Here is a 23,067-nt window from a genome sequence, read left to right on the forward strand (position 1 = left end):
TTTTTCTCTTTATTAAATTAAGAAAGATTTTGTCATGAATCATCTGTAATTAACACTTTTGCCTTATCCATCAAAACAAAATGTCTGTCTTCCAATCTACTAGTGTGGTTAATTATATTCATGGATTTCCTAAGTTAAATCATCTTTGCACTTATGGGATCAAGCCATCAGGTTCAGAAATTTTTTTAATCTGATGATAGTTTTCACACTGATTGATTTAGCAAATAATTTATCTAGGCTTTCTGCATCTATGTTTTAGATGAAACTGTCTTATAATTTTCCTTTCTCATATACCTGCTATCTTGTTATGATGTCAAGGTTGTACTAGCCTCATAAAATGAACTCACAACTTTATATGTATGTTTTTTTCATTCTCTCAAACAATCTCTGTAAGATGGGGTCATCTCTTTCTGGAAGTTTTGGTAAAATCTGTCTGGAAAATTATCTGGACCTGGTGGTTTTTGCATGTTTATGCATGTATGTACATGAAAGGCAAAAGACAGAGATTTTAAACTGGATTCAATTCCTTTAATGATTATGATTCTACTCAAATTTCATCTTAAGTGAGAATTTTAATATATATTTTTCTGGGACATCATCTATCTCATCAGGGATTTTTAATTACTGGTACAAAACTGTAATTCTTAAAATAATTTTTTAAAAATCTGTAGCAACATTTTCCCTTGTACACTTTCATTTTGTTCCTGATTAAACCTGTAAAATACTACTTCATTATGTATCCATATTTTCATAAAAATTAGTTTATGGTATTTTGTCAAACCTTTGCTTCTTTATCTTTATTTTCTATTAAAATGTTTTGCCCTTAATCCAGTTATTCTTTTTTGAACTTCTTAATGTGGCTGCTTAGTTCATGAATTTTCAGCAATTTTTAAATTTCTTCTACCAAACACCCTAGTGATACCACTGGACTTGGATTCATTTTTAATGTGAAACCCTCAGCTTTAGGAAGAGAGAGCTCCCTGGTCCTCAGAGTATTATAAATTCAGACTCTAACAGCAGAGGGTGAGGCTTGCAATTTTGATTTCTACGGAGAGATGCTTTCGCTCGGTGCAATAACTAGGCAGAATCAGATAAGATTTGTTGCCCCATGTTGGTAAACAGATTCTTTTTCTGGTACACCTCACCATTGAGAAAAACTGGAAACGAATGCCAAGTTCAAAATTTCATTCTGTGTCTACTCAGACATTTATTCAGAAAGTACTTTGCTGAATAAACTCTTGAAACAGTACCCCCCATGACTCTAACGGAGTATTTAACTTCCCCAAACAATATTTACCCCAACCGGTACATCAGATATGTTATTGACCTGTGGCTGTCTGTATCTGTCCCCCCCCACCCCACCGCCAGAATTTAAGCTCCAAGAGAAGAGGGCCTTCATTTGACCGGTTATTTGCAAGGCAATGAAGCAAGACTTCCCATTTTTTAGTCAGACTCATGTTAAGGCAAAAGCAAAAACCGAGATAGAGCACAGATATTGCTTTCCTCTGAACTATGATAGGTACAGAGCCATCACAAATTCTCTCAGAGGATATCTTTATGGGTATGAAATATATCATATGAGAAAAGTATACTCCAAACACAGTATGAACAGTTTAAAGAATAGACAGTGAGCATTCGTGTAAGCACAGCTGAGGTCACGAAATAAAACAAGGTCAGAATCAAGATGCCCCCACCATGTGCCCCACTTTTATCACCAGCCCCTCACTTCCCCCAGAAGTGACCATTATTTTCACTTAATGACCCCATCCATCTACCACAAAATACTCATTCTTAGAGAATCAAGAATTAACTTGATGGAGAAAAATCATCATCAGAGATATTAATTATGTTTCAGCCTTAAGAAACTATTTATCTCACTACCCAACCTAGGAGACTCTAGAAACACTTTGAATTAGCAGATATAAGAAGAATTACAACAATTAGAATCACAACTTTCCCAGAATATTAACTATGCTGTAATATACCCAAGAAGCTATTTCAGGAAACATATACATCAGAGAACACCCTTACAATCATCACCATCAACCTGAAGGGCATTTAAGATGACAGAATTTAACAGCTCTACCAACTTAAAAAAGGAGACTCAAACCTTTCAAGTTCTTTCTTTTGTCCTCCAAATGCAATCACAGTTCTAATAGCTACTAAGACCTCTTCAGCTACTGCTCCAGCTTTTGCATATGCCAAAAGTTCTTTATCAGTAAATGAAGACAGTATCTGTTTAAAAATGCAATTGCAGATAATTTAAATTTTTTAACAAGTTAATTTTATCTTGTACACAAATGCTGCTGTCCATAGAATACTGTACTGTATATAAATCTTTTACTCGTCTTTGGTTATGAAGTCCTCTTTTTTAGTATACATATTGTAGACATTTCTTTTTGGACGGAGATGGTATATAATAAAGCAAAATTTCAACTTTCTCACTATACCCCATGGGTTCTCATACAAATAAATAAATCTGGGACTTTGGGGGAGATTTTAAATCTTAAAAACAAGTGTATACTCTAAACATCAATAAATACATCGAAAAATGGGGCAGTATATCAAAAAAATAGGTGCATTCAACATAGCAATTGCTAATTATACTCTGGTTCTGAAATACCAAGGTAGGAGGCCAGGAGAACACAGGGGACCAAGCACTGTGTAATGACAGGACCTCAAGAAGGTTTCAAATGGCAGGGAGGCAGAGTTCCTTTTACTAGGGGTTCTAAGCACGACATTAGGCCACCATGGAGGTCTCTTTTATGGATGCTCTTTGATTTTTCTGTTTGGTCCCTGAACATCTGTTCTGTGGAAGGAACAGTACCGGGTCCTTTATATACACAGGATCTCCTTCACCGATTCTTCTCCAATGTACCAAGAAGTAGGCATTATTTTCCCTGCTCAATACATGAGGAAATGGAACGAGAAAGAGGTCAAGTCATTTGCTAATAAGTGAAATATCCAGGACTTAAGGCTTCACAGCATGAATCAATGGCCACTAGAGTGAATCTCTCTCTAAAACCAGCCACTGACATGTGTGGAATCCCAGAGGGCCCTGTGATTAAAATTGAATCAACTGGCATGGGCAAAGGACTACGATTGTTACCTGAAATGATTGACTAGTCAACCATCTAAATATTGCAAGAATTCAAATAAAATTCTGAGTAAATATATTATACTCTTTCAATAAATAATTTATAGCATCTGTGGACTCATTTGTATAAGTAACAACAGTCTCTTCCTGCTTGTCATAAAAAGTTCAAAGTTGTTTTGATTTTAAGAGTGCATTTCTTCCTCTGCTGCGTGTGAAAGTAAAAGGAGCTACGACAGATGTAGGAATGGGTGGGTGAAGGCAAACGAACCTTTATTAACCAGGTTCTATGTGCAGATGTTGTACTGTATACATACACCTTCTTCTTTGGTACCCCAAACAACAACCCACTGATGCTCTAGACCTTCCTGACCTCTCCAAATGACCTGCCTAGGGCTGCCCTATCACATCTGCCACAACTGCTCACAGCGCTGGGCCTGAACCAGGGAGATCACTGTCATCCCTGAACAAACAGGTCTGCATCAGGCAAGAGGCGCATACAATACAGTTTAGCCCTGCTTCTCTGCTCTTGTTGAAAACCTCAACCATCAACCACCCAGAAGCAGCTGACAACAGGAAGATCAGCAGAACTATTTTTGAATGAGGAGTTTCAAAACATGCTATTCTAATTTATTGTTGAAATATCAAGTACCATTCCAACTGATTCAATAAACCTGGCTTCTCTATGACCTTCCAGAATGATAAGCATATCCTTAGGCAAGACTACAGTAGAATGTTCATGAAGTGTTTTGTTTTTTAACAGATCATGTCTGTTGAAAGAAAAAAAACACTTTCAAATACTCTCAGGGATGTGAAAAGTCAACTTTACTGTTCCTCTAATATAAAATAACAGGATGGTGATACTTCCATTATTACAATCACCCACCTAAATGATATCAAATTTCAACTAACTCATCCCTTCTTCCAAAGGCTGCTAATTTTGTTTAAACAAAGCCTAATTGTACTAGTGCCAGACACATGATATTGTTATTCCTCTAAGTTAAAAGCTAATACAGGCCACTTTATATTGTTCAAACTAATACATTCAAAAGCAATAGTTTTGACCACGACAGATGTTCTGGCCTTCTTCTTTGTCCCTTTTTTCCAGTTCTCAGTGTAGGTTTTTATTTCATTTTGTTTGGGATAATTTATACATGCTTTGTTTTTTTAAACTTGTTATTCTGAGATAATTGTAGACACAAAGGCAGTTCTAAGGAAGACAGTCAGATCCCATAAACCCTTTATCTGGTCTTCCCCAAACAACAACATCTCCAACATCTCTTCAGAAGAAGAGCCCAGCCAAAAATTTAACACTTAACATTAATTCAATGTCATTCAGATTTACCAGTTTACATGCACTCGTGTGTGTGTGTGTGTGTTCAGTTCCAAGCAATGTTATCATGTTAGATTCTTGTGACGATAGTCACAATACAGAACAACTCCATCACAAGGACCCCTCAGTCCTACTCTTTGTAGCCACAGCCACCTCCTTTCCTACTCCTCATTTCTCCTCCCCTCCACACCATCCCTAACACCTGAAAACCGCTAAACTGTTCTGCCTGTTATTTTGTCATTTCAAAAATATTATATAAACGGAGCATAAGGCATGTGACCTTCTGGGACTGGCCTTTTTCACCAAGTGCAAATCTCTAGAGACTCATGCAGGTTGTGTGTGTATCAGTGCTACTTTCCCTTTTATCACTGGATGCACCACAGCTGCTCAACCAGTGACCCGCTCAAGGGCATCTGGGGTTGTTTCAGTTTGGGGCTACTGCTGATACGGCTGCTATGAACGCCTGAATACAGACTGAGTGAATACATGAACTTAATTTCTCTTAGATAAATGTCCAATACAACTGCTGGATTGTATGGTAATTGCATGTTTAGTTTTATAAGACATTGCAAGCTATTTTTTCAGGTTGAATACCATTTTACATTCCCACCAATAATACATGAGTGACCTGGTTTCTCTGCATCTCAGCAGCATTTGGGGTTTCACTTTTATTTTAGCCATGTTGGTAGATGTATAGTGGTATCTTGTTGCAGTTTAATTTGCTTTTCACTGATGACTAATGCTGTTAAACGACCTTTCATGTGCTGACCTACCACCTGTATAACCTCTCTGATGACGTTTGTTTATCTCTTCTGCCCATTCTCTAACTGGTTCATTTGGGTTTTTTTTTCCTTAATATATATTTTTTTTATTGACGTATAGTTGACTTACAGTGTCTCAGATGCACAGCAAGGTGATTCAGTTACACAAAAACACACATTATTCTTCAGATTATTTTCCATTATAGCTTATTACAAGATATTGACTATAGTTCCCTGTGCTATACAGTAAACCTCTGTTGCTTGTGGCAGATCTACTTTTCAATTAGAAATCTAGCATTCTATTTATACAAAGTCAAACAAGTGGAATCAAAATGTCATAAATTTTTTTCAGTTAGGCAAAAGTCTATTAAGTTTTCTAAAAAGTATATATTGTACATACTATTTATATATATGTAGACAAAAGCTTTTCTACTATGTTCAATAAAGGCTTGAGAAAGAACATTAAAAAAAAAAGAGAGATGGAGAAATTGGAAAACATAAACTAAATGAAATGCCAGCACTGAATAAGAAATAGAAAAGTGAAACAAACTAAGTAAAATTAAAGATCATTATACAGTCCAGTTGTATTGAAACATGGTTGCTTATTAGGAACATATCTGCAACGCTAGGGAAAAAAACAATACCTGGGCATTTGTATTTTTCAAAAAATTCCAAGATAATTCAAATATGTATCTGGAATTTAAAAAGTGATTACAGGTTTTTCTATTAAATAGTAGTTTTGGTGATTTTTTTAAACGATCAAATTTTGAGAGTTCCTTATATATTTGACAAAGACTTATCCTTTGTCAGACATGTGACTTGCATGTTACTTTTTCCCAGCTTGTAGCTTGTGTTTTCATATCATTTACATGGTTTTCACAGCGCAAGAGTTCCCGCTTTTTGAGGAAAGCAGATGAAGCCTTCCTTCTTCTAGGGGAGATTGTATAAAATTGGTGTCAATTCCTCTCTAAACGTCTGGTAAAGTTCTCCAGTAAATGTTGTCTGTGCCTGGAGAATTCTTTTTCAGGAGCTCAGAACTTACAGAATAGATTTCTTTAATCACTATTTCATCTTAGTTGTTCTGGATATTACAATATTCACAGGCGACATAAAAATCTACCGGTATCAACATTTTACCACTTGTAATTTTGGGTTCAATCACCAAATAGGATTTAGAAATCTCCTGGGAAAAGAGAGGCCCAAATCCCTGCTCTCTCTGTTGTTCCTTTTCCCTTCCTGATGCTCCCTCCAGTATGCCTTGTATCTCTTTCCTTCTGTTTCAAGAACTTCATTTAGCCTGTCTCTAATAGGCGGTATGCTAATGGAAACTTCCTCTATAGTCTTCCATGATCTGGGAATGTTTTTATCTCCCCCATCATTCCTAAAAAATACTTTAACCAAGTATCCACAGTTGACAGGTCTTTAAGCACTTGAAAAATAATTTGCCACTTCCTTCTGGTCTTTATGGTTTCAGATAAGAAATACATTGTCATTCACATTGGTGTTCCCTGTAGGTAATGTGCTGTTCATCTTTAGCCAATTTCAACTTTTTCCTTTGTCTTTACTTTTCAATGCTTTAACTGTGATGTGCTTTAGCATGGATTTCTTTGGGTTTATCTTGTTTGAGGTTAGCTTAGCTTGTCGGACCTGAAGGTTTGTCTTTCACAAACCTTGGACATTCTCAGCAGTTATTTCTTCCAATAATCCTTCAGTTTTACTTCTCTCCTTTCTTTTGGGACTCTGATGGTCACAAATGTTCTACATCGTGTTACTGTCCCACAGGTCCCTGAGGCACTTTTCATTTTCTGTTTCATGGTGGGTGACTTGCACTGTTCTATTTCCAGGTCCACTGACTCTATCCTGTCATCTCCACTCAACGAGATTAAGCCCCTCCATCATGACTTTTGTTCTACTGCTGCACCTTTCACTTATCTAATTTCATTCTGCCCTTTTTTCTTAATTTCTGTTTCACTGCTGATATTTTCTATTTCCTTTCGTTTTCAGATACTTTGTAATTGATTAGTGAAGCATTTTCCTGATGACTCTTCCAAAATCCATGCCAAACAATACTGACATATGAATTATATCAGCACTTGTCAGTTAAGTGTTTTTTTCTCATTCAAGTTGTGATTTTCATAGTTCTTGGTATGACAAGTGGTCTTTTTTTAACTATATTCTGGGCGTGGTGTCTGTTATATTAGGACACTCTGGGTCCTATTTAAAGTCTTTTATTTTAGCAAGCAGTTACCCTTTTGGGATTTAGCATCTAATTCTTAACCTACTTCTGTGAATTGTGGGTCAAGCAGCAGTTTTACATTCAGAGTGTTTGTGGTATTATTTTCGTCAGCATGGTTTGTCTGCAGTTGCTGGGGCCCCTGCTTCTGCTACCTGAGGGAGTGAAAGTGGTTCTTAAGCTTGGACCACCTCCTGTAGGAGGAGGCTATGGCAGTTTCCCCTCCCCTTGCCCCCTAGCTGACCCAGTGTCTCTGGGCGGGGTTAGAGAATTGCGTGCAGAGATCAAAAGAGGCTTTCTGGAGTAGGAAGCTTGCTGGGGCCAAGCCTCTTCCAGTTCTGCCTTCTTGCCCCAATGCCTCTGAGTTACAGAAGACAGCCTCAGAATCACACGGACAAAGCAGCTTCCTCCACCAGGCCTCATTTCTTTTTTAATAAGACTGACAACCAGACAATTAACCTAGATGTCCATCAGCAGACGAATGGATAAGAAAGCTGTGGTACATATACATGATGGAATATTACTCAGCCTTTAAAAAGAATACATTTGAATCAGTTCTAATGAGGTGGATGAAACTGGAGCCTATTATACAGAGTGAAGTAAGCCAGAAAGAAAAACACCCATATACTATATTAACGCATATATATGTAATTTAGAAAGATGGTAACAATAACCCTGTATGTGAGATAGCAAAAGAGGCACAGATGTATAGAACAGTCTTGTGGACTCTGTGGGAGAGGGCAAGGGTGGGATGATCTGGGAGAATGGCATTGGAACATGTATATTATCATATGTGAAACGAATTGCCAGTCCAGGTTCAAAGTATGATACAGGGAGCTCGGGGCTGGTGAACTGGGATGACCCTGAGGGATGGGATGGGGAGGGAGGTGGGAGGGGGGTTCAGGATGGGGACACATGGACACCCATGGCGGATTCATGTCAATGTATGGCAAAACCAATAAAATATTGTAAAGTAACTAGCCTCCAATTAAAATAAATAAATTTATATTAAAAATATTAAATAGTATCTGAAGTAATGCACAATTATTAAAAGATTAACTTACTGTTTTTCCCCCTAACTTAACTAGAACAAACATCAATACATTTTAGAACAGTTTTTCAGCAAATACTGATATGAAGAATCTGCCACCTGACTTGCCTGACGTGCCAGTAAACAGAAAAATCAATTAACACAAAGGCTTTTGCCAAATATTTCAACAGATGCCGTTTAGCCACCAAGAACACCATTCAAACATTGTGTTAATCTGAACAATAAATTAGTAAGAGTTCTCAGAACTTCAATTTCTTCCTCTGTTAAATGAGATGATGTCTACACTTTACAAGAATATGTATTTCGTGCCTTTGAAGAAGAAGATAATATGATAGAATGAGGGGGAAAATATTCTGTAATAGTCTACAAACTTCTACTTCATATGTAGAAAATATTATAGCTAAATATTGCAAAAAGTGTAACTAACATTTACTAATTTGGGGGGAGATTAAGATATGTTGTTATTTTATACTCTAAAATTTCCTGGGATTTTTTTAACCTAAAAAAGTTGAATCTGGGTAACAAGGTTCTATTGTATAGCACAGGAAATGGTATTCAATAACCTGTAATAAACCATAATGGAAAAGAATATGAAAAATAATGTGTGTATATATATATCTGAATTACTTTGCTGAGCAACAGAAATTAACACAACATTGTCAACTAACGGCATTTCAACAAATTTTTTAAAAAAGAGAAAAAAATATGTATTTGCCTGACACAGTAGATACTTTAAAAAATGGCAGTTACTGTTTATAATAGCAAAATATCCATCCTACGGGGTTAAATTTTTTAAATTTCTTAATGCAGTCTGATTTGTTTTGTGTTAGGCTTGGGTTTGCTTAGCCCTCCATTATTTTACATCCTTTTGCCATGTGAATGTGTAGTGCTGTCTCTAATTTCTCTTTTTCTCTAAAAACTACATACGAGGCCAATCTCTCCACAGCTACCTACACTTACATGAAATCCATTTAGAATGAACACCACACCCAGTCTCAACAGAAAGGCCTCCGTGCAGAGACGGGGAGGGCCATTTACATTGCTTTGCTTTCGTGACAGGGAACTGCAGACATCAGAAGCACATGCATAAGGGGCTAGAAAATACCTTTTTTTAAAAAATTGTCTTCACACCAATGGACTTAAGTATGTATAAACACAGAGCCATTTATAATGCTGACAAAACTGTTCTGCCAACAAAATAAATAAAATCTACAAAAACACTGACATCAATAATGGTAACTGGATGGGATTTACGTGCTAGTCACTGAATGTGAAGCTCTCCTTGTGAACATGGAACTGTCTGCCGGGGAACACAGCTCTCCGAGAGCTGAGCGTGCCTTTGGCACGAAGGGAGAGAAGGAGATGGGAGAGCTCCATCGTTCCCTTCGCCCATAACAGCACAGAGTCTGGGTGGGGACACCTCAGTGACCCCACACCTGCCTATCCCCACTGATGTGAACACAAGATTTAACACCAAGATTTATCAGAAGATTTAACAACAGTGTCAGGGCCATCATGTGACAAAAACAGCCTTCTACTGGAGGAGATGTGGGGTGTTTTTTGAGGGTGGAGACAGTTTAATAGCCTGGATTCACAGGCTTCACACCTACCTTTGCCCAGATAGCAGCTGACAGGCCAACAACAGGACTGATGGACAGAATCACAAGGGTGAGCTTCCAACCTTGTGTAAATCCTACTATAAAACCAGTGAAGAATGTTGCCATTGCCTGAAAGAACATTCCAATTTTGTCACCAATTCCTTCATTAATTTTGGAGACGTCACTGAAAGAAGAGTGTTAGAAATAAACATCAGGATTATGAACACCAGAACTCTCCTCCTGAATCTAGCTGAGTGCGTGTGTGTGTTTCAGTGTGGGGCAGGTCAGTTTACACCCAGGACTTTGCTCGGGAACGTCCCAGGCAGGCACCATGCCGCCCTAAGCTCACTCCCACAGGCCGTCTGGGTCTGGCACGTCCAGCCGCTCATTCACGGCCGGTCACGCGGGGCCTCTCATGCCCCGCCAGGGTTCTGGGAACGGAAAGACGCGTGAGGCGCGACCAAGACTCAGAAGGAATTTAGCTTCAGAATTACTTCTGAGGGATGGGCACTACCTCCAGGGATTACCTCCCGACAGATTTTATGACCTCGTTTCCATTCTAAAAGAATAAGAAGCACACGTCAGAGTTCAACACACACCCAGCTACTTACTCTATGAGCCGGGTGTTAAGTTCTCCAACGTCATGCACGTCAAACCAGCCTATCTCCTGTCGCATGATGGCATGAAAAAACTGTTTTCTGATTCTGTGCACTTGTCTTCCAGCGGCCAGACACCAGAACGAGACCTGGATGTAAGCAGCAATAAGCACGCCAGCGCCGATTCCGGAGTAATAGTAGGCGTACCTGGAGAACGGAGACAGCTGCACGCGCGCCGCTTTCCCGTCAGCGCGCCTGCGCCCAGCGGACCAGGCGCCCTGCCTTTCAGTCAGCCGGCAATCCTGCCCTCCCTCAGAGCAGAGCTGCGGGGCCGCGTCCAACCACGGCCACCCTGGCAGATGTCATGGTGAAGACCGTGCTTGCTGTTTGGGCTCAAATCCCAGTTCTCAACTGCTAGACAGGCTGACTTCACCTTTCGAAGTCCCAGTTTCCTAACTGGCAAAATGGAGATAAGAACTGTAACACAGTGGGACTTCCCTGGCGGTCCAGCAGTTAAGACTTCATGCTTCCATTGCCAAGGGCATGGGTTCAATCCCTGACTGGGGAACTAAGATCCCGTATGCCTCGTAACATGGCCAAGAAAAAGAACTGTAACAAAGTAATATATAAAAACACTTGCGTCTGCGCCTGGCACACAATTAGCATGTAGAGAAAGCCAGTTCTTGTGAAAGACGTGAGTGGTGCCTAAAAGCATCACAGCATTAGGTAAGGTCTACCAGTGTCATCCTGCATACCTGGATTACCCCTGTATCAGCTGATGGACACTTGGGATGGTTTCTGCACACTGGGGAATGGAAAGAAGTGACAGAACTTGCCAGAAAGTGAAACCAAGAGATGGGAATGGTCACTGACCTTTTGGGTTATTAATCTGCCAAGAGACAACTGAGAATAAAAATTGCTTTTATATCATCTGCCCAACTGGCCATCATGAGTTATCCTGAAATGCTTAATGAATCAAGTAGCAGGCCCTCCAGTTTAAAGGGTTTAACAATAAAAAAACATGAGCATCTTCTAAAACCAGACCCTTGAACTAGAAATGCCAAATTTGTATTTCCTTATCTGAGTCTTCATACAGAAAAAAGCAAACTCATGTGCTTCACTAAGCAGTTACTTTTAAGGTAAAAACAAACATTCAAAAATGAAATACAGGATCCCAATATTCCCACTTTTAAAAGTTCACAACTTGCCACCCTCAAAGAAAAAACTTGTATGAATCATACAGAAACTATAAAAATGGTGATGTAACAACCAGATAGTTGCTGATGTCGATGCTCACAGCCTGATGTAAACGTATCTTCCCTAAGTTATACCTGGTAATGTATAATGTATTTATCAGGGAGGACAGAATTAGAATACTAAATTTTAGTTAATAGATAACTCAATATTTATTATCCAAGTGTTAATGATACAGCAAGAGATAGCTAAAAACAAGTTCCTCATTAACAAGTGGAACGTGTGCTTTGAAAATGAGCTAATGTATTGTAAGCCACCAGTCTATGTTTTACTCAGAAAGAAATACCTGTATTTAAGCATTTATAAGATGATTACGGGCTTCCCAGGCGGTTCAAATGGTAAAGAGTCCACCTGCTATGCAGGAAGGCTAGGTTCGATCCCTGGGTTGGGAAGATTCCCTGGAGAAGGTAACAACTACCCACTCCAGTGTTCTGGCCTGGAGAATTCCACGGACAGAGGAGCCTGGCAGGTTACAGTCCATGGGGTCACAAAGAGTTGGACATGACTGAGAAACTTTCACTTTTAAGATGATTATAAGGCACTGTTTTTCATCATATGAAAAAAGTGCCTCTCCATAAGAGTATCTGGAGGTGTTTGTTTCTCAACTTTCAAAATATGGTCAAATTTGTCCATTTTCTTCAAACCTACGAGAGTACTTAGAGGATAATGTGAAATCATTTTCTTCTGAATCACCAACTCATGCCTTTAGACATGTTTTATAAGGTGTTCTGAGAGCAAACTTCAAGGTAAGTAAATCATTAATGAAAGCTTCCAAAGCAATTTAAGGTTAAAAAGACTATATTTATTCTGGAATGCCTTGTTTCATTGTTCAGAATAAGATGTTATATTTTAAAAAATCCTGTTAACTGATCTCATTATATCATGACTAAAGCTATCCAAGAAACAAACTAATAATACAAAGCCAATGCAAATAATGTGATTCTTAACTTCATTTTAAATAAGCTCACTTCGAACCCCTCTAATTTCCCTGCAGATGATATTCTATATTTACCAATGCATACATCAGTCTGATCCAGGATTAACCTTCACTTTAGAGTGTCTTAGGCAGCAAATTCTTTTCTTGAAGAAAAAGACCTATACTGTATCCTCCTTAAAAACTAACAATGATGGTGCTCCCCTCAAAACTTTGAATCTTTACCATAATAGTGCAAAATTTTAAACCGTATCACAATTGGATTAAGACAAAAAGGCTTAGCAATAGTAGAAAAATGTCTACTTACGTGGTCATTTCCTTCTCCAGCTTGTTGCCATAATCTGTTTTGTCTATGGTACCTAGTTCACCACAAAACAAACATACACTGTTATGTCTCTTTATTTTCCATTAAAAATATGCATATAAATAGAATGTCCTCCACAGTCCAGTATTAATAATCTGCTTTCCAATGCAGGGGACGTGGGTTCAATCCCTGGTCAAGGAACTAAGATCCCATATGCTGTGCATGACAACTAAGCCCTCATGCCCTGGAGGATGCATGCCACAACTGGAGAAGCCCATGCACCCCAACAGGAAAAGCCCACGCACCCCCAAAAAAATCCCACATGCCACAACTAAGACCCGACACAGACAAATGAGGAACTTTCAAAAAGATAAGCATGTAAAAATGAATCAAACTTGTGTCACTTAACAACTTACACAAAAATAGGTCGAACTAATTTTATCTATAAGCGTCAGGGCATCTGTGCAAATCCTTTACTACTGGCTGTGTGCAACCACACACACACTAAATTCAGTGAAGCTTATTTGCAAGAAGAAAGCTGCAGTGATTAAGGAGGAGTCTGTCAACAGAGATACTAGTGTCCCTGGATTAAAATGTTTTATGAAATAAAATACCACTCCAAGATGACATGGAGAAAAATCTTTTCTGCGGGCTTTGTCCTGATAAATATCAATGCAGACTTGACCCTAAACCATTTAGTATTTCAAACTGAACATCACATTTCTTCAGTTTTTATTTTAAAAATTTAAGATACAAAGAATGTAATAAACACCAGTGAGCTCATTATCCAGTATTAGCAAATGTTAACATTTTAGGACAAGGTACATTAAAACTCTAACACCTCGCTCCAAACACACACACACACACACACACGTGTGTGCATGCACTAGCCATTGTTCATATTCTGGTGTGAATTTTTCTTCAGATTTTATTTTCTATATGCAAGTATACACATACATCAATACACATACATGCTTATTTTAAAGGACAGAACCACAGTTCACATTCAGTGGCCAATTTTCCATGTCCGTGTGTGGGTATATGGGGCCTCCCCGGTGGCTTAGTTAGTAATGAATATGTCTGCAATGTGGGAGACTTGCGTTTGATCCCTGGGTTGGGAAGAGCCCCTGGAGAAGGGAACGGCTACCCACTCCAGTATTCTGGTCTGGAGAATTCCATGGAAAGAGGAGACCGGCAGGCTATAGTCCATGGGGTTGCAAAGAGTCAGACATGACTGAGTGACTTTCGCATGTGTATATATATGTGTATCTTTGTTTTTTCAAAGTTGCATCTATTTCTGTTGCTTCCAGTCTTACTGTTACATGCAATGCTGCATTAAACATACCTGTTCACATATATTATATATGGTGAATATTTTTGGAGGATACATTATCATAATCAAGATGGCTGGATCAATTCAGGGAGCACACTTTAAATCTTATAGTCATTTCAAAAGTTACAATGCAACATAAGAGGGCCTAGTTCAGGTGAGTGTGCTCTTGACAGGTATGGGAAACAAGAGGAAAAGTTTTTCTGGCAAAGAGGACAACATTGCATGTGTGAAGAATGAGTAAGCTGCTCTGGCAGGAGTATGGGTGTGTTGTGTGGATGGAAGGAGGTGGATACATGGTTGAAAACATCATCTAGGCTCCCAGGTATGGGATATAAAAACTTGTAGACATTATGAGTGTATATATATATGTACATGTATATGTGTGTGTATGTATGTGCACATATATATACTTTTCTTCAGATTCTCCAACATACTGAGTGGAGTTCCCTGGGCTACACAGTAGATCCTTGTTGGTTTTCTATTTTATATACAGTAGTGCACACGTGATAATCCCCACCTCCTATTTAATCCCTCCCCAACAAGAAAAGTCAAACATTAAAGTGTAGCTTTTATTTTAATGAAATACTTGCTTAGATTCTTGACCACTTTCTCCTCCAGCTTCCAGAACCTCATTCTCCTGGTCCTCCCATAACGCCGATCCCTCTCGCTTGGTCTCATCCACCAGTTCCTCATGCCCTCTCCTCCCTCCAAGCTGCTGCCTCGCAGAAGGTTACACTCACCCCCAGGGTGGGCTCTACACTTGTGCCGCTTCAGTGACCCCCGATCTGTCTGGGAGCCGCTCAAACCCTCTCCTTCCTCACAGCCAGTGTCTGCCTCAGGTCCCATCACCTCTCACATCTGCTCCAACAAGAGCCTCCTAACTGGCTTTTCTAATCCCATCAAGTCTTTATCTTGCCACCAGATCTTCTTTTGGGGAACAAAAATATAATTATACTGCCCCTGTTAATAACCTTAAATGACAGTCCACTGAATAAAGGACAAAGTCCAAGAGCCATAACATGCCCTATTAGTCCCTTTGCAATCTTACCACAATAAGCCACACAATGACTTTGCAGTTTTTTTCATCCCCACCGTTTCTCCTCATCCAGTAGCTAGGGCACTGTGCAGTCACCATCTTGGGTTGGGGGTAGGGGGCGAGGATACCACAGCATAAAAGGAAGCAGTGCCCAAGTCTGCTTGATCATCACGTTCCTGCAGCCTTTGCCCTTGGGATTGGAGAGGAAACTGGGCACGACAAAAGATGTTGCTTAAATTTCACGAGACTAAACTCTGTCCTTTGAGACTAAAAGCTACTTTCCACATACTGAGATGAGATGGAGAGGAGAAGTGCTGGCAGTTTTCCTCCTCTAAGCCTTTATTCATTCTCCTCTCTCTACCTGGACTGCCTTTTCCTAGTCTTTCTCCTGGAAAAGACCGGGCCTTCATGCATGAGCTCAGTGTGACCTCTTCCCAAGTGGCTTATCTCCAGCAGGGTGACTCACAGGGTTCCAGATTAATCGACACACGATTCACTGACTAAGTCAACCCTAGAACAGACACGCCACGGTTTACATCCACCTCCTCCTCCCATCTCCACTGCTGCGAGCGCCTAGAGAACACGACTGTGTCACTTACCTTTGTGCCCCTGGCGCACACCCTGCTGCTCTGTCTGCTGTCCCTGAGCCTGTTCCCAAGATGCTCAAAGATCTCACAGAGCCAGCAACACGCGGACCATTGATAAGAATATTCCAACAATCACTCTATTTTGTACATGTGTCTTGCATATTGTAGGGTTAAACAGAGATACAGCAGACCACCACCTTACTACCTGGGGGAAGGAAGGCCTTTTCTAAAACCAAGCAAGACTGCAAAGAAATCTACAACTAAACAGGCTTCTGCCTGCAATGCAGGAGACCACCTGCAAGAGACTCAGGATCGATTCCTGGGTCAGGAAGTTCCCCTGGAGAAGGAAATGGCAACCCACTCCAGTATTCTTGTCTGCGAAATCCCATGGAGCCTGGCGGGCTACAGTCTGTGGGGTTAGGGTTACAAGAGTCAGACACGACCTAATGACTAAACCACCAAACAGTGTCTAGCACCACAACTAAAGACTTCATACCATTTTGGAATCACATTTAATTACATTTTTATCTGACCCAAATATCTCAATAAGTTTAGTACTTTTAACTACTGAACACTTAATAGTATAAATAACAAGTATGTGACATGGATACACTTGTGATTTCCTAACTGGTAAAATCAGATTATGTTATAAAGGTGTTTTCAAGCCATACTGCACATCACGCACTGTTCTAGATACTGTGGGCACAACCCAGAGCCAGAGTGCCGCTTTTTCTAATCTCACTGGATTTCTGTGCAAGTAGGAAATCCTTTCACCATCAGACCCCAAACTCCATGTGATAGGGTACCACTGCTGAAACATTAAGATAGTTAAGATAGGAACTTTTTTTCTGTTATACCTTTCTTCCCATTAGAGAAGCTGTAATAGCCTGGCAGGCTGCAGTCCACAGGGGTCGCAAAGAGTTGGACATGACTGTGAGACTGAACTGAATTGAACAAACAAGTAAATCAATAAATCAACAAGATAAGTGTAATAACTCATAAAAGGGAAATAAAGCAGTGATGCTACAGTAACTTTGGAGTGGACTAGGGACAAAGGTCTTTCTGAGGGAGAAATGAACGATAAGAAGCTGGGGCAGGTTCTACACGGCCCACGGCCAGGAAGGAAATGAGGGCATTCGTGGAATAGTGAGAAGGTCGCTGTGGCCGGGCTGTGCTCAGAGAGCAATAAGCAATGAGACTGACGAGGCAGGGGGCGGCCAGATCAGGCGGGCCAGGTAGGCCAGTGGAAGACGCATTTACTCCAGGCTACGGAAAACCATCGAGGACAGATGTGACCTGCCATGTGTTTGTAAAAGCTCATTCTTAGGGACTTCCCTGGTGGTGCAGTGGCTAGGACTCAGCAATCCCAATGCAGGAAGCCTGGGTTCAATCCCTGGTCAAGGAACTAGTTCTCACATGCAGTAACTAAGAGTTAGCATGCTGTAACTAAAATCCAGAACAGCCAAACAAAGTTTTTTCAAAAAAATTTTTAAAGCTCATCCTGAGAGTGTGTGGAGAACTAGATACTAGTGGGTGGGGGTGAGTGGAAGCACAGAGAGGAATTGGGAAGAAAAAGGATGAGTCGGCACAGGCTGCAGCTGGGACATATGTGGTGGCAACATATGCAGCGACTTCAGTACTGCTGCCAGGCGGTAGGAGAGACAATTAGCAGAGATCCTCCCCTCCACCACTTTCAGCCAAGGAAGGCTCTCTCTGAGCTGTTTTCCCCAGGCAGCATCTATGACAGACATCATTCACACAGGAGGATTCTCTGATTAAAGACATGAGTAAACCACTGCCTTCAGGGCCTGTCAGGTCCGTTCTAGCTCAAGAACGCTATGACTCAATTTCTCCCGTCATCTTGTGCAGGAAGCTCCATCAGACACAAGCAAGACGAACTTGGACCTTCTGCTTAGATGGTCACTCCCCTCTGGCACTTGCCTGCCACTCAGGGAGGCCGGGCTCATCGCAGGTGACCGAGGCGGCTCTGGGAGCCACAGTCCCTCCCGGCTGAAGAGTGGTACCTCGGGGCTGCCCTGCCTGATACACTAATATGTAAGCCCACAGGATGGCTTCTTAGGGAGAGAAAAGACCAAACGAAAAGTTGGGCTTGAAGCGTTTGCTTCAATTTTAGGCAGAATTTGAAAGCACCAATAGAGTGGGGAAAATACCAGAATAAAAGGCAGGATTCCTGGCCCAGGAATTCAGCAACGCCCACTAGCACGCAATTCCATTCTGGCCATGTTGGTTCAACTTCCTGAGCACTGGTTTCTATATCTATCAAATTGTGGGTTTGGGCCAGATGATTCTCTGGGCTCTTTTTCACCTATAAAATTCTGTGATTTGGTCTCTCATTTATTCATCTCACTTCTTAAGCACCTAGAGTGGGTCAGGTATTATCTATTTTCATTTTTTGCTGCTTTTTATATTATATTATAGAGTTTACATTGTAACTAACCTACTTTTTAAAAAAAACTGTCTCCCCCATAGTAACAAAAAAAACCTCGACTATTCTACACTACTACTACTATTCTTTCTTCACTTTCAGTCTGAATTTGGCATTAAAGAGTTCATGATCTGAGCCACAGTCAGCTCCCGGTCTTGTTTTTGCTGACTGTATAGAGCTCTCCATCTTTGGCTGAAAAATTGAGACTTATTGCCAAATTCAGACTGAAAGTGAAGAAAGTGGAAAAACCATTAGACCATTCAGGTATGACCTAAATCAAATCTCTTATGACTATACACTGGAAGTGAGAAATAGATTTAAGGGACTAGATCTGACAGACAGAGTGCCTAATGAACTATGGATGGAGGTTCGTGACATTGTACAGGAGACAGGAATCAAGACTATTCCCAAGAAAAAGAAATACAAAAAAGCAAAATGGCTGTCTGAGGAGGCCTTACAAATAGTTGTGAAAAGAAGGGAAGTGAAAAGCAAAGGAAAGATATACCCATTTGAATGCAGAGATCCAAAGAATAGCAAGGAGAGATAAGAAAGCCTTCCTCAGCAGATCAGTGCAAAGAAATAGAGGAAAACAATAGAATGGGAAAGATTAGAGATCTCTTCATACCAAGGAAACATTTCATGCAAAGATGGGCACAATAAAGGACAGAAATAGTATGGACCTAACAGAAGCAGAAGATACTAAGAAGAGGTGGCAAGAATACACAGAAGAACTGTACAAAAAAGATCTTCACGACCCAGATGATCACAGTGGTGTGATCACTCACCTAGAGCCAGACATCATGGAGTGTGAAGTCAAGTGGGCCTTAGGAAGCATCACAATGAACAAAGCTAGTGGAGGTGATGGAATTCCAGCTGAGCTATTTCAAATGCTGAAAGATGACGCTGTGAAAGTGCTGCACTGAATGTGCCAGCATATCTGGAAAACTCAGCAGTGGCCACAGGACTGGAAAAGGTCAGTTTTCATTCCAATCCCAAAGAAAGGCAATGACAAAGAATGCTCAAACTACCGCTTAATCGCACTCATCTCACACGCTAGTAAAGTAATGCTCAAAATTCTCCAAGCCAGGCTTCAGCAATACGTGAATCGTGAACTTCCAGACGTTCAAGCTGGTTTTAGAAAAGACACAGGAACCAGAGATCAAATTGCCAACATCCGCTGGATCATTGAAAAAGCAAGAGAGTTCCAGAAAAACATCTATTTCTGCTTTATTGACTATGACAAAGTCCTTGACTGTGTGGATCACAATAAACTGTAGAAAATTCTGAAAGAGATGGGAATACTAGACCACCTGACCTGCCTCTTGAGAAACCTGTATGCAGGTCAGGAAGCAACAGTTAGAACTGGACATGGAACAACAGACTGGTTTCAGATAGGAAAAGGAGTACGTCAAGGCTGTATATTGTCACCCTGCTTATTTAACTTATATGCAGAGCATATCATGAGAAACGCTGGGCTGGAGGAAGCACAAGCTGGAATCAAGATTGCCAGGAGAAATATCAATAACCTCAGATATGCAGATAACACCACCCTTATGGCAGAAAGTGAAGAGGAACTAAAGAGCCTCTTGATGAAAGTGAAAGAGAAGAGTGAAAAAGTTGGCTTAAAGCTTAACATTCAGGACACTAAGATCATGGCATCTGGTCCCATCACTTCATGGCAAATAGTTGGGGAAACAGTGGAAACAGTGGCTGACTTTATTTTCCTGGGCTCCAAAATCACTGCAGATGGTGATTGCAGCCATGAAATTAGAAGACGCTTACTCCCTGGAAGCAAAGTTATGACCAACCTAGACAGCATATTAAAAAGCAAAGACATTACTTTGCCAACAAAAGTCCGTCTAGTCAAGGCTACTATGGTTTTTCCAGTGGTCATGTATGGATATGAGAGCTGGATTATAACGAAAGCTGAGCGCTGAAGAATTGATGCTTTTGAACTGTGGTTTTGGAAAATACTCTTGAGAGTCCCTTGGACTGCAAGGAGATCCAACCAGTCCATCCTAAAGAAGATCAGTCCTGGGTGTTCATTGGAAGAACTGATGCTGAAGCTGAAACTCCAATACTTTTGCCACCGGATGCGAAGGTCTGACTCATTGGAAAAGACCCTGATGCTGGGAGGGATTGAGGGCAGGAGGAGAAGGGGAAGACAGAGGATGAGATGGCTGGATGGCATCACCAACTCAATGGACATGGGTTTGGGTGAACTCCAGGAGGTGGTGATGGACAGGGAGGCCTGGCGTGCTGCGGCTCATGGCGTCGCAAAAAGTTGGACACGACTGAGCGACTGAACTGCTATTCTAGAAAAATTGGACATATTTTAAGTTTTTACTCAAACTTAAAAAATAAACTGCCCACACTTAACAATATACTGCAAAATATTTTGCCATTATTTGGTATTTGCTTTTTCCAGAAATTTATCCCTAAGGATTTTTCCAATGAAATAGTTGGGAGCAGAGGAAATCCTTGAGCAAATTAAAAAAAAAAAAAACAACCATCATGGAAATTTTTACAAAGTACTTAGAACTGAAATATCAGCTATCATTCTAGTCGGAAGCTAGTCGGAAACCATCATACTGGCCTTGAGGACACTGACCGCAGTGTTTTCTATATTTTCAAGACCAAGGACACACACTCAAGATCTGCATATTCTTTATATGTTCATAGTTTAAGAAGCAGAGTACAGATATTATTTTGATTACTGGCATTTCACAAATAGTTTTCATGTTCCTCATATGAGTTTTAGTGAGGTAACAGTAGAAATGGTAAAAGATAAATAGACACGTAAGTTATTTCTACTTTTTTTTTCCTTTTTCCCTGAATTATTAACTTGTCTTAGAAGTTGAGTGTCCCCTGTTCTCCCTTCCTCAGCCCACGGTCTGGTAACCAGAGACTAAACAGAACCAACCAAGACATAATTATAGAGAAAAAGAAAAGTCACCCATGTACCATCAACTGAACCACCAGAGACAAATAATCAAGAGTTTATTTTAAGGGTACCTCTGGGTGACAGTCACATCATGAGACATGGCAGATCTTGCCCACATACTTTCATTTCTGGATTAACATGTAGTCCTCAAAGTGTCTTCCTTTCTGGGTCTCCATCTGTCTACCTGATTCCTTGGACTTGGGGCTGGTCTGCATGGGTTCAAATAGTGAGTAACTCTATAACCTCAGTCAATTAAATATACTCAACCCTCTGAGCCCTGGTTTCCTCATCTGTAATGTACAGATAATAACAATATCAACCTCATGCCCATGAAGAAATAAAGGCGTTATACACATAAAGCATTAAGAAGAGTGCTCAGAAGATATTAAATGCTCAATAAATCTTAGCCCAGGAGACTTATCATCCCTTCAACTCAAGTGAGGCCAAATCTCTAGGCCTACTGTTTATGCTAAGATTCAGTCTCTCAGCTTTAACTGCCTGGATATCATTTACACTTGTACCCAACCTGTCACCTTTAGCACAACACGTCTAAAAATGACAATCACCTTTATTCAGGCTCATTTTCAGGCAGTGCACAGTCTCATGAGGAAGATGAGAACTCACAGAATACTACAGAACTTCAGCACTGGTTAGGCTCTGGTCACACGAGTGGACCAGAGTTCACAAGGCCCAAGTCAACAGAGATTTTAAAGCAAAGGCAAAATTTAACAAGATGGAGATGCAAGGGAGTAGGATATCAGGAAATCAGGTCCACACCAAAAAGATAAATAGAGAAAGGTGTTATGAGAAGAGAAAGCTTATAAGGGGTCAATTACAGCAGCAGAGGAGGACATGCTCGCTCAAAAGTTTTTACGACTGTCTAGTTAAAGCCTATGTTTACTGTAAAACTCCCAGACTTTCAAGAGCCTTAGCAAATCCAAGCTTTCTTAAGCAAGGAATACTTCTTGTCCAACAAGGAGGCTCTGGTACCTAGTCTGCCCCCATGAAGAGGTCACGAGGTTCTACCTGGAGAAGGACAAGAAGAAAGGTCTGAGAGTGCCTGGGGTCCCAGAAGCATCAAAGAGCTCGCTCGCCCTCATCTTCAGGACCAACATCAAAACCTTTGAAATCCTTCCCATCCAGGCAAATTTCAGGACATCTGGAAGTCTGACTCTGCAAACAGGTTTACAACAGAATACTGACTGTCCTAGGGTAAAAATTACTGTAGAGATAAATCATAAAGACACAGAAGAATATATGACAGGGGAGAGGCAATCAGGAGTCGTGGTGAGAGAAGGGTATTAGCTTTGTTTTTTATCTAACATTTTTTTTAAATGTTTTCACTTGTTACACAGAACATGTCTAATGTGTGCACGAGAGAGATAACATCTGACCACACTTGGTTATCACCTCCTCTTGGAAGCCTCCCATGATTCCTAGATGGAGCCAAACACCCATCCTTTCTTTCCCAAGTATTTTGTGTATCACTGTATCATAGCACTACTCATATCCAACTGCACTGGTTGGCTCCCTGTCCATTCCACCCATCATACCAAGTTTCCT

General features: G+C 40.4%; 1 protein-coding gene across 3 annotated transcripts in view; it reads right to left on the reverse strand.

The window, feature by feature from the left end:
• LOC133072156 (ATP-dependent translocase ABCB1-like) overlaps positions 1-23,067 on the reverse strand; it is a 118,427-nt gene that overhangs the window by 53,601 nt on the left and 41,759 nt on the right. Inside the window, exons 1-5 of one of the 3 annotated variants that reach the window (XM_061165104.1) lie at positions 15,232-15,368; positions 13,162-13,213; positions 10,682-10,873; positions 10,083-10,254; positions 2,111-2,235 (exon numbers count right to left, since the gene is read on the reverse strand). In XM_061165104.1, coding sequence (XP_061021087.1) covers positions 2,111-2,235; positions 10,083-10,254; positions 10,682-10,873; positions 13,162-13,213; positions 15,232-15,337 — 647 coding nt within the window. In that variant the 5' untranslated portion in view covers positions 15,338-15,368. Of the gene's footprint in view, positions 1-2,110; positions 2,236-10,082; positions 10,255-10,681; positions 10,874-13,161; positions 13,214-15,231; positions 15,369-23,067 lie in introns of those variants that run through there. The other 2 variants (XM_061165103.1, XM_061165106.1) reach the window with 2 other exon arrangements.

This window comes from Dama dama, chromosome 18, assembly GCF_033118175.1.
Source record: "Dama dama isolate Ldn47 chromosome 18, ASM3311817v1, whole genome shotgun sequence".
Taxonomy (NCBI): domain Eukaryota; kingdom Metazoa; phylum Chordata; class Mammalia; order Artiodactyla; family Cervidae; genus Dama; species Dama dama.